General features: G+C 46.1%; 1 protein-coding gene across 1 annotated transcript in view; it reads right to left on the bottom strand.

Annotated features, from left to right (window-relative positions):
- Positions 1–545: 545 nt before the first annotated feature.
- Positions 546–11,992, bottom strand: part of LOC116385931 (FERM and PDZ domain-containing protein 4-like) — a 37,328-nt gene continuing 25,881 nt past the window's right edge. The window contains exons 8-16 of the mRNA XM_031851709.1: positions 11,067–11,198; positions 10,312–10,431; positions 9,676–9,812; positions 9,009–9,135; positions 7,506–7,595; positions 7,225–7,407; positions 6,954–7,092; positions 5,507–6,529; positions 546–5,060 (exon numbers count right to left, since the gene is read on the bottom strand). Coding sequence (XP_031707569.1) covers positions 1,681–5,060; positions 5,507–6,529; positions 6,954–7,092; positions 7,225–7,407; positions 7,506–7,595; positions 9,009–9,135; positions 9,676–9,812; positions 10,312–10,431; positions 11,067–11,198 — 5,331 coding nt within the window. The 3' untranslated portion in view covers positions 546–1,680. The remainder of the gene's footprint in view (positions 5,061–5,506; positions 6,530–6,953; positions 7,093–7,224; positions 7,408–7,505; positions 7,596–9,008; positions 9,136–9,675; positions 9,813–10,311; positions 10,432–11,066; positions 11,199–11,992) is intronic.

The following is an 11,992-nucleotide window of genomic DNA, read 5'->3' as shown; positions in this document are numbered from 1 at the left end:
TATATATATAGATAGATATATATCTATCTATATATCGATAGATATATATCTATCTATATATATCTATATATATATATAATTTGGGTCGTGGGTCCCGGCTTGTCATTAAGGGGTGATGGTGGGTCCCGCAGCCAGACCAGTTGAGAACCACTGCTTTACAGGGTTAAAGTGTATTCAATTAGTTGTTCATTCAAATCTGTCACTTGGCATGGATAGATTAATTTTTTTTCATCCAGATGAAGCATGAACTTTAATAGAAACTTGATGTTGCTAAAGTTAAAAAATCATATTTTAATATTTCCTCTTTTTCTCGCTTAAAAAGTTGCTCGCCCAGGTCAAACTGTATGAGGTTTATCTTCCTTGTTGATCAGGTGCAGCCATATAGTCTATGAGTCCACCACTGTATAGACAGGAGATGTAAGTAGTTTTATTAAATTAAAATTAAACTTAATGGCTGTTGTGCATTTGTTCGAAGATGAATTAACACCGGTGCATATTACAGTGAACCATTCAAACCAAGAGACACATGGTAGGGGAGACAAACATATCTGTAAAATGTTTTTAATACGTTGGTGAATTATTAAAAAAAGAAAAGAAAAACAGGAATTTAATTTCTTCTCAAGAGACATGACTGCATCTTGATACATAGTGTGGAATAATAAGTCCTTCAAGCACAGACATGAGTCCAAAACAGATGATAAAACACAAAAGCTTAAAAATGATTCGATACAATTAACACAGTGGTCAATCTGATATATTTCATAACAAATTATGTTTTTCTCAAAATTGATTATCGTGTCATTATAGGTCTAATATATTTATTTTTTGGGGGATAGTTTGATATATTATATTTGTTGTTTATTACTTTTATCTGAAAATAATCTATATGGTAAATTATGAAGCAGTGGTAAATGCAGTGCAGTGATAGTGTCCCTGTATTTTCAACATCTCTAACAAATGTCCCTCTCATCTTGCGTATAATGAAACTGCATTGTAATACAACAGTGTTGAAATCAGTTCATCTTTACACAGTCATTCAGAAATTCAACCTAACAGGTTGAATCATGTGGATAAAATGACGGCAACAATCTCCTCACCGGACTGACAGTGACACATTTTTACTGACATCTCTACAGGTAAACTCTAAATATCTGAAGTAAAACTGCACTTAATGAACTGATTGAACCGAATGTAAATTCACTCCAGCCCTGTACGATATTGGAGCAAGTTATGCTGAACACTCAATGGCTTCTTGAAACTGCTACGGCAAATAATATATTTATATTGTATCTATGTACATTATACACATTTGTTTTTTTAAATAAGTTACATAATGCACAGGTAAAAGGGTATCTATTAGGTACATATCATATTACAAAGGTCTGAGACAGTATGGCTTTGTAAATATACATTACAATATTGTCATCAGAAAAAGCAAGTGCAGTCAGATAGGAATACCTTTCAGCATCGTTCTCATTTTTTTCAGTTCGAGTTTTGGGTAACTCCAATGTTAAGTTGAACTGCAACTAGTCTTACGCTATATTGATTTGGATATGAAGACTGTCCAGACCTTATATGAAAAATATACGACTTCTTCAGCAGAACCAAAAATAACAAGATGCTTAAAGACAGACTAATACTGACTGCGTAGGCCACACTATAAAGCATCAAGAGTAGCTTCTACTTGCTAAGCAGCGTTTTAAGGGAGCGGGTGAGTGCGTTAGCAATGGCCGACATGGTACTGGAGTGGCGGACCAGGGCTTTCACGCTGTGCTCCCCTGGTGCTCCCACGGTGGCAGCCTCAGCCGCTTTGAGCAAACAGATATAGTTCATAACGACCTCGTCCACCTTTGCCACGACCTCTCTCTGTTGGTGCGAAACCGAGGCTCCGAGCCCCCTCACCAGACACATGCAAGCTTCGCAGAGACAGCATAGCACCTGGAAGCTACAAGTTACGGCTAGCAGCATCTCCTCGGGACTAGTGTGGGCCTGCGCCATCCTCCGGCACGCCCGGCCCAATTCTTTAGACTCAACCGAGAGGAGCTGCTTGAACTGGGATACGTCTGGGAGAGGCATCTGGGCCCCGCGGTCGCAGCGACCAACGCTGGATCTCACCAGGGCAATGAGCTCGCTGGCGTCGCGGCGGACGTCCACAAAGCCGGAAGGGAAGCAGTACATGCGGTCCTTGAGTGCGTTGATTCGGGCAAGGCGGTCGCTGAAGCTCATGTTGTTGAGCACCTCCCCGTACAGCTGCTCCCCAGCTACATCCACCACCGAGCCACAGGGCAGTATGGCTGATGCAGCCGCACAGCCGTTATCCATATCGTTCCCACCGTGGCTCCGTCGGGGCCTCTCCCACTCAATGTCGTCGTCCTCTCCCTTGCTCTTACGTTTGAAGAAACAGTAGCTAAAAGGCCCATTGCATCTCCAGGGACTGGTGTCCAGTTTTTGAGAGCCCTTCATGTGCTTAGCGTCTTTCTGTAGTGGAAGTGCCACAGACGCCCTCCTGCTGTCTGCCGTACTGCCTATAGACCAGCATGTGTGGGAGGACACAGAGCCTTGGGAGTAGCTCTTGGAGAGCCGCTTCCTTGTCGGCCTCCGTTGGACTTTGGTCTCACCTTGCAGGGGCACAGATGGTGACAGGGGCTGCTGGCTCCGGCACCGAGTGGGCTTATCAAGCAGGACCTCCACGCCCCCGGAACTGGCGGTCACGTTGCTGGAGCTGCGTTTGAGCTCCCTGCCCCGTTGCAGGCTATTGCAGAAGGGATCCGTCTGTGTTGGGGTAACAGCCTGAATGTGGTTGTGATTTGGCCGAGACTGGATGGAACGCATGGCCTCCTGTGTGCATCCAGAGATGCCGGAGCAAGCGTTGGCTTGCGAGGGAAGAGACAAAGGAGGTGGAGGAGGAGGAGGAGGAGGTGGTGGAGGAGGGGGAGATTGCAGGTTGGGAGTGGGAGATGTAATGCAAGCCCTAGTGCCAGCACATGTCTGCCTGACAAAAGCTGAAGGGTGGTCTCCCCTTCCTAGTGAGACGGTGTTGAGGTCAGCCCGTTGACCACTTACACTGGGGGCAGCAGAGAAACAAAGAGAATCATTAGGACGAGAATGTGGTGACTGACGAACTGCATGCTTTGCCCTTGGGTCTGATCTGAACCAGTCCTCAGTGCTGTTACTAGGCTGGCTTCTTGACCGAGGCGGGGGGCGGTTAGCTGTACCCCCACCCTCGCGGTTTCCACCTGTAATGAATCCTCCGTCACGACTGATACAGCCCTCTCTCTTATACAGGGACAGGAAGTGCTCTGGGTCCATACCACTCCTCTCTAGTTCACTTTCCAGGCCAGAAAAGGAGCTTCTCCTCTCGGCAGTAGCGGGCATGAAATCTAGACTGTCATTCAGTTTCTGAGCATGCATGTCAGAACTTCTCTTGAGTTTGGCAGGAAGTGTGGCAGAATGGTATGACTGAGGATTTCTATTTGCCAGCGGCATGGTGTTCGCGTTCGGGGTTACTAAATTTGGGCTGAGGAATGGGGATGATATGGAGGAAGGCATACATTGGCAGCGAGCAATGGTGTTCCCCCTATTCTTTACCATTTCGACAAGCTGAGGGTTACTCGTGATAAAGCGCCTGGTGTCCTTTTTTACTGCCCCTCCCATGCCTGCACTGTGCAGCTTCCCTCCCTGATGCATCTGGCTGACTGTTAGATAGTTAATCAGTTGCCTGTAGGCCTCGCTTCCTTCCTTCTGGTTCAGCCCCTTAAAACAGGCCTGTTGTTTAGCATGCAGATCATTGTGGGGCCTCTTGCTCCCAGTACCTGTTGTCTCTTTATGCTTAGACGGTGTGGCCGACGAGGGGCGACCTGGTTCAGCCCCAGCAGCAGGAGGGTGAATGTTGGGCAGCATTTTCCGAAGGAGGGCAGGGTCTGCATGAGGGTGGAGGTCCTTTCCCTGAGTGCTCTGGCTAGGGGTGCCGCGGGGGATTCCGGGTTTGCTATCCTCATAGTTTAGCACCCTGAGTAATGAGGAGGAGGAACTAGAGAGTGGGTGCCTTTGCAAATGGTGGTGTTTTAATTCAACCGCACTGGGGCCGAGGGGTGAGTCAGTTGGGGTGGCACAGGCACTACTGTTCGTGCTGCCGCCAGCGTCCAGCGATGAGCACAGAGAACCCTGTTGTGAACTGTGGCCTTCCCCTTGCAAATTTGAAATCCTTTTGGCGAGGTGGTACTCACATAACCGTGCGACACTCTGCTGTCTAGAAATCGGCTGATGGTCATTTTGTATGTCCGATCCCTGGTCGGACCCCCCTGATCTGGATTTTTTGGTTGGGGACAGCAATGACGCTACAACTAGATGCTCGTCTTGCTCGACAGCAGCAGCTCCATTATCTGCACCGCAGTCCCCCAAGTTGACAACATCTAAGAGGCGATCAGAGCTAGTGGACGGAGGGCGGGGAATTCTGTGATGGTCGCGGGGGAGGCTGTTCATTGCAACGTTCTCGGCTGCAGCATTTTCTGCCAGAAAAGAATTCTGTCTCCTTTGACTTTCCCCTCGCTCAGAGAAGGAAGTGCGCTGGTCCAATTTAAGATGGCCACGGCTCCCACTGCCCTCACCTCGATGCCCTTCCCTTGTGCTGAATGTGTTGTACTTGCCACTGGAGTCTGTAGACTTTTGGTGATGCTTGCCTCCTGGTGTGGTGGAACTCGGGCGCTGGAGAGTGGATGAGAGCTTTGTCTGGGATCTAACCGTCAAGCTATCGGGCCCTGATGAAGCGGTGTCCAAAAGGGGGCTCCGTCTTGGGGGAACAGCTGGAGGCTGAAGGTGCCGTGTTGGACTACGGGGTTTCTTCTGTATTGTTCCTACCGTGCTGGGCGAGACGGGGAATTCGGTTTTCTCCTCGAGTAAAGGTTGGTACCCTTCCCTTGTGGCCAACAGGAGACGCATGTGGCTCTCATTGATCCTGTGATTCGCAGCCAGTTCACAGATTTCCGTCATCTCCGAGGAGTTGGTCTCATTGCCAGAATCTGAGGACGACTCTGGGCTGAAGCCTCGAGATGCGTAAACACCTAGAAGACAAGAGATACAAAGTTAAATATGGGTTATTTAGCTAACTAAGTTAGCTGCTGAAGCTGTTACATGGTATGAAATATTACACAGATATATGTCCATATTTGCAATTGAGAAGGCCTATTATAAAAATGGTTTCTGTTCTGGTGTCATGGATGTGTTTTGAGAGTTTGCTAACTTTAAAGGGGCACGAGGTCACAGAGAATTAAAGAAAACGCATTAAAGATAAAAAATATCGACAAACACAGCTTTAACATGAATAACATCCCACACATTTTAGTGATCTGAATGATATAAAATGAGAGAGACTGAAGACCATAGACTACGACACAGGATTTATTTGGGGCCAGTCACGGTGAGTAAAGAGGTCTGGAAACCAATGTTAAACAAAGACATAGATGATGGTGATCAAACGTTACTGTACTTGCATAAACTTTCAACAGACCTGGATTGCTACTGCTGGGTGGTGGCGGCGGAGGCCTCTGATCAGAGACAGACAGAGCCTCCAGTGCCTGTAGGGTATGCATGACTGCATTCTCCAGTCTTCTCTCTCCTCCCATGCTCCCTTCCCCCTCCTCGTGTGTTGGAACGGCGTCGATTAACGACACCGGGATATCATCATTTTCGGGCGTGCTTAGCGGCCTTCCCTCAGGTGCCGCGTCCTCGTCTGAATTGTCCCGGAAACCCGGTGGAGGAGCCGCGATCGCAAGGTTGAGCGTCTGCAGCAGCGTGTCGTCTTCGTCGTCGTCGACGCTGTCGTCTCCCTCGGGAGGGGGCAGAGACGTCAGGTCAATGATGTCGTCGGTGGAACCGGAAAGCGCGAGGAAGGAAGCCTTGCCGGCTGCCGTGGCTAACCCTCCTCCTTGGCTGCCACGGTTTTCATCTATGCCTCCTCCGTCGTCGCCCACTGGTGTCCCTCCGGTGGAGTCCTCTTCGCAGGAAGCATCGTCGTCGTCCTCCGCATCGTCCGTTGTGTCGCGATAAAACAGATCCCTAAGCAGTGGCTCCTCACCACCTTCCTCAGTTATAATGTTACTATAGACATGCGTCAGATCACCGAACTGAAACGGCACCCTGTCCTGTGGCCGAAAGTCTGTGTTGTTGTGCAAGTAGGGCGGTCTGTGCTCGGGGACCTCAGGGCTCTCCAACAGTCTTTCATAGCCCAAGTTCTTAGGCTTGTTCAAGGGTGGGTCCCCCCCAAAGATGAACGACACTTTGGCGCTCCGAGGAGAGTCTTGAGGTTTGTGTCTGGTAGCGGGGGGAAGAGGAGGGGGCAACGGACTCCTCTGTGTTCCAAGGTCTCTGTCAGGGTTTGGGGCTTCATGGAAGTAAGGAGACATGCTGTTTTCTCTCTGCCCATTGTTGGAATACTCAGAGTCACTGTTGTAGACCTCTCCTTGGCTGGGTGACGGCTCCTCGTTGTCCCCCAAAGATGTGCTGTATGGCCATTCCAGGACGCGATCCTGACCTGCAGACAGCAGCAATACACGGTCTTATTATTTCATGTGTTTTATATTTGATGTTGATTGAATCTTAAAGTGGCTGCCTGCTCTTCGCAAGATGTTTGAGTGCTCCACTTCTAGACTTTTTGGTTTTAATGCTGCACCGTAAATCTTCAATTTTTTAAGTTTCAAGCATTTCTTCTCTACTTGTTTTAATGGTTTCATGTGGAGTGTCCTGCCAGGACAAAGATCTTGCCACATATTTCTACTACGTTCACGAATAACAATGTGCTGGAAAATACACATTTTGTCATCCAAATGCACCCACTTGAAATAAGAAACAATTTAGATACTGACTGTACAATTCCACAAATTAAATTAGTAGCAAATCCAAACTATTTTGACCGCGCACACATACACTACACACTGTCTTGGTTAATCATAACTCACCAGTGTCATCCCCTCCAGTGCTATTGCAGTGGGGCATGCTGAAGATAGATCTCCTGGAGTCCACTAGGAGGCGGTAGTAGCCTGCTGTTAGACAGGCCAGGTTCATTGCATCACTGGCTTCCATGATCAGTGTGATGGGCTGTGAAAAAAACGAAAGGAAGGGTGGAAGGAGGGGAGGGGAAAAAAAAAGGATAAACAACAGATAGTATCATTTGTGTTGGGCGAAATAATGCTCGCTACTGCTTCTGTTTTCAGACAGAACCGTGCTCACCCTGACATCCAGAACATGCAGCTCCAGTCGGACGTTGGTCTCATCCTCAGTGAGGATCTCGATGCGGTTGACGTGGCTGAAGTCGGCCAACAGGGCCACTAGGTTGGTCCGGGTGTTGATGACGTGACTGATGCCGTAACGCGGGCCCACCAGCAGCGTCACCTCGGTCTGTTTCTCCCCTTGCTAAAGACAGTTAAAAGCAAATCATCATGTCAAACTTTCATTTTAAAAGATTTAATTTTTAAACTTGGACAAACCTTTTACAGGACTACTGTCCTTACCAAAAGTATTGAATTGAACTCCCTCCCTCCATAGAGTCGGAGTTCGCTGAGGTACCTCAGGTAATGCACCTTGGCCTGCAACGCAGTCAGCTGCACGGAGAGAAGGGAAAGACATGAGTCAGCATCCGAAAACCAAATCACTTCAACCTGTACGGACACATTTGTATTATAATGTCAGGATGTAAAGCACTCTCAAGCCATTTTGATCCAGACCACTGATTTTCCATTACATCATGTTATTTAAATCTGATCAAAGTCTGAAGTGCTGCTCTGCTGCAGTTCTCTTTGTGGCTTGCTTGTGTGGATGTGTTCCTGTCCTGCCATTTAGGGTCTGTCAGATTTTCGACATTCAATCTTAAAAGGACCCAAACTGCATTTTAGCATAAAATGCTGCTGCCTGCGCTGTAATGAGACATACGTATATCTAAGACCTGACATGTTTTATGCATCTATTGTTACTTCTTCACTTCTTTACAGAGCAGATTTATTTCTTTATTAATATGCAACGAGTGTCCTTGTATTTTTCTCAGGGAAGGCAATTGATTTGTAATGCAGAGGCAGCTGAATGACAACAGCTTGTGTACATGTGCCATATATCAAGCTGCCTTCATCACCACTTACAATACTCCCCTTCAGACTTATTTATCGATCCATCTGATGTTGCACCTCAAATTAAAATAAGCATCAGTCTCAGAAACAAAAGGCTAATGGGATGTCTGACCTTGACAGAATTTGTAATGGCTGTTAAAGAAACTGTTAAAAATCGTATAATCACAATAGAGATATATAGAGACCTCAGACATGCAGAGAGAATTGGGATATCATACAATGATATCAAATATGGGTATCGTGGAAGAAGAAAGACTTTCAAAATGGGCCAAAAATATATTGTCATTTAAAAAAAAAAAAAAAGGCCAAGTCATTTCCTAAAACAGCTGGGCTCTGCAGTTCTTTAAGGAGTCATAACATTCATCCAGGATGAATACATATTTGGAGGGATTATTTATGGCGGCACGATGGTGTAAGTGGGATCGACTCGAGATGAACTACAGAGCCCATGTGCATCGCTATGAAGCGACATGCCACCACAGCACAGTTCTTTTACTCATCCACATGCACTGAGAATTCAGTTTGGAAGCGTTTGTGTCTTCTCAGAGTAAATGTGGGTGTTACAGTATGAGTGTCTGTATCATTGAAACAGTTTCACAAAGAGCTAAAAAGTAGAGCTGAAGTTGGATCAGCCGTCCCTGACCGGTGGAACAGCGCGTGAATATGAATATCTTATTATGCACACAGTCTGACGAAGTTTTTCACATTAGCATGCGCGGTCTGGCTCGACTGAGGGTCTTAGGTTGACAAGGGTGAGAAACTTTACAAGGTCGAGCATGGCAGCGATGCTATTTAAGGATATTGTGTCAGGAAAACAGACTGCGCTCGTGCACATGCTTGTGTGTGTCAGAAGTTTGTTAACAAGGGCAAAGAAAGACAAAGGGGGCTGCTTACTTTTTTCCCTGGAGGCACGAGGTTCTGGTTGGTTTTTAGGATGTGCGTCAGAGCCTTCTTGATGTTTTTCTCCTTCATGCTGGACAACACGACGGGAGGCAGGAACAGCGGCAGACCCCACTCCTTTCTGTTGAGAGCAGATGGATTGCCAGTCAGAAAGAGGAGGGGAGCTTTCTCCAGGCTTCCTCAATAACTTTACAATACGTGGGAGAATAATCCTAACAACTGCTTGACTGTATAAGTTGCGGTGCTGAAACGTGTCCACGGCTCGTACGAGAGTTGTGGACCACATATGGATTTTGTTGGCTCTTAAGAAAAACATCTAAGTCTTGGCGAATGCCACGCATTCTCCTAAATCACTTGTTTGTACCAGTGTTTTTGCACGAGGCCCACTGTCTGGATGCTATTTCTTTAGATGCAATTTGATTGTTTATCCAACCATAAAACTTTGTTTTGCAGAAGAGGAGGCAGAAAAGGACGATGAATCCTTGAGAAACTTCTGTAAAAGCATCAAAAAACACTTTTAGAGGAAACAGCCCAAACTGTCTCAGTCAGTCTATTATGTATTATTGATGGAGCAGCTCCAGGCTGTACAACAGTTTAACATTACAGATCATGTTGGTAGTGTCAAAAACACACCCGCAACGTCCTTTACACGCAAACTTACTGGATGTATTTCAGGGACACCTTCTGGGTCTGTCTGGTCGTCATGGTGAGGATGTACATCTGCAGAGCAGCCAGTCGCAGCGCGGCGTCGTACTTCAGCTCCGTGCCGAAGCGCTCCAACACCACGTCGTTGCAACTCTACGGCAAAGCAGGAAGCAGTGTTACATAGGAATCCCAAAGTCAACTGCTGGGGCTCGTGAAGTGCGGTTCATGTCTCCATCGAGCGATTCGAGCGGCAGCAGCAGCAGCGCGTCCCTGCAGAGCTGAAATAAGTTGTTCCCAACCTTCGTGACTTGAGCTTCCTTCAAAGGGATGCAGTTTCCAGTCCCTGGTGAAGGACTCGGAAGTAAAAAATGTCAAACTGAAGATTAGCTTTCCTTCTCTCAGGCCATTTCACTTGACTATTTATCAAAGGAATCCTATGGGGAGGCAATTTATTATTTTAGAGAGTAGTTAAGACAAGAGTGGGTTTTTGACTTGAGGACTTTATTTGCAAATGAAGATTTTGTCTTGACAGGATCCATTCTGTAGCTTTGTTATTGACCATTAATCATTTCCAAATTACCATATGCTCCATCCTTATCCCGCTCAAAGGTGACAAACAATTTCACAGAATCAGTCTCAGGACTTTGCTCACCTGCACATAGAGGTATTCAAACGCCACAGCGTCTCTCCGGAGCAGCTCCACGGGGTCCCTGGGCACGAAGCTGAGCCGAAAGAAACACTTCATCTTGTCACAGCCGGGCCTCTGGGTCACCTGGGGTCACAGACAGGAGGGAGACATGAAGGGAGAAAGAGAGAGAGAGGAGGGGAAGAGATACATGGAGGGTCATAGGTGAGCAGAAGCATTAGAACATGCACCGGTGAAGAAAAAGCAGTGAACAAACACAAGGTTGGTTAGACTTAGTTACATTGTCTCCGCGTTTGATTCCATTTCCAGCATCATCATTAACATATTGATTGTATTTTATGAATGATTTAATGTGGTTGTGTAGTAAAGGCGAGGGAGTTTGTTTTCCAATTCAAGGACTACCCGCCTCCTCCTTTACACCCGTCACTAAGATGGACACTCAGCTATATTACAGTGTATGTTTCATCAAGCGTGTCAGAGACTCTTAAACTGCCAGTGCGTGTGCCACGTGCAGAGCTCCACATCGGAATATTAAAATTGTCCTCTTGTGATCCCGCAACCTCATTAGAATGTAGCGGACACTATGGATGAGAGTGTGTGTGTATGTTGGAGTGTATGTGTAATATGAGCTGTTGCCCCTTATGTGCTAGTGCTGATAAATAGCACCGCGGTCCAAATGGCATGTGAATACTGAGCAGGAATGTGTGTGTGTGTGTGTGTGCGCGCGCTTGTCAAACGAACGAAGAGGAAACATCTCCTACCTGAGTAAGCATCTCCTGTTCGTGCAGGAGGAGCAGTTTGCTTCCAGAGCCTTCCGTCCTGTGCTCCAACACCAGGGAGAAGTGCTCGATGCATTTGATGGACAACTTCTCTTGCAGGGTCAGGATCACGTCCTGGAGTAAATACACCACAAGCTTATTTAATTAGAGTAGTCACTCTATTTCCTTTGTGAATCAATCATTTGGGTTTTCTTACTTTTTGTCATTTTCAAGTGTGAAATCACTGCGTAGCACATACTCAGAACCTGCTATGTGGGGCCGATGCGTATTTGTAACACATAACACTAAGCGTATACCTGTTTAAAATTCTCACCCATTCGTCTTTTATATTCTACTTTTTAAGAGAAATAAATGTTTTTAGCATAGAATATAAAAGACATAAGAAGGACTATCTGCTTCTATAATCAAATAAAGCGTCTGTAAAGCTAGCTAACGTTAGCTTACCAGTTGACATAACTGCTGTTCAGGGTAACTGTTGCCTCTCTTAGTAGCATGACTAAAATAGAACGTAATTTGCAAGTTTGATAATTTGACAATGAAAATAAAACTTTAAATAATGCTGGTGTGTGATTCAAATGAATATTGTGAGCAAAATGATGACGACAGGTATAACAAAAAAATTATAATACAGGTCTGGTATTTTGCGCTTTATTTCTAGAGATTCATTTTGTTTCCATTCATCAGACAAAACATTGACCTATATTGACATAAGTAATGATTTCATGAAGGTCATATTTGACCCACCTATGGAGTAGTGTGAGTTCCAATGACCTATGGGTTAAGAGGATAAAGTAGATTGTATTAATCACTACAGACTGGATCACTCCAGTGTGTGTGTGTAAAACCTGGCTTTAATTTTTAACACACACACACACACACACACACACACACACACACACACACACACA

This window comes from Anarrhichthys ocellatus, unplaced genomic scaffold, assembly GCF_004355925.1.
Source record: "Anarrhichthys ocellatus isolate YVR2014 unplaced genomic scaffold, GSC_Weel_1.0 scaffold12, whole genome shotgun sequence".
In the NCBI taxonomy this organism is placed as follows: domain Eukaryota; kingdom Metazoa; phylum Chordata; class Actinopteri; order Perciformes; family Anarhichadidae; genus Anarrhichthys; species Anarrhichthys ocellatus.
Note: the sequence above shows the minus strand (reverse complement) of the source record. Positions and strands in the feature narration are given on the sequence as shown.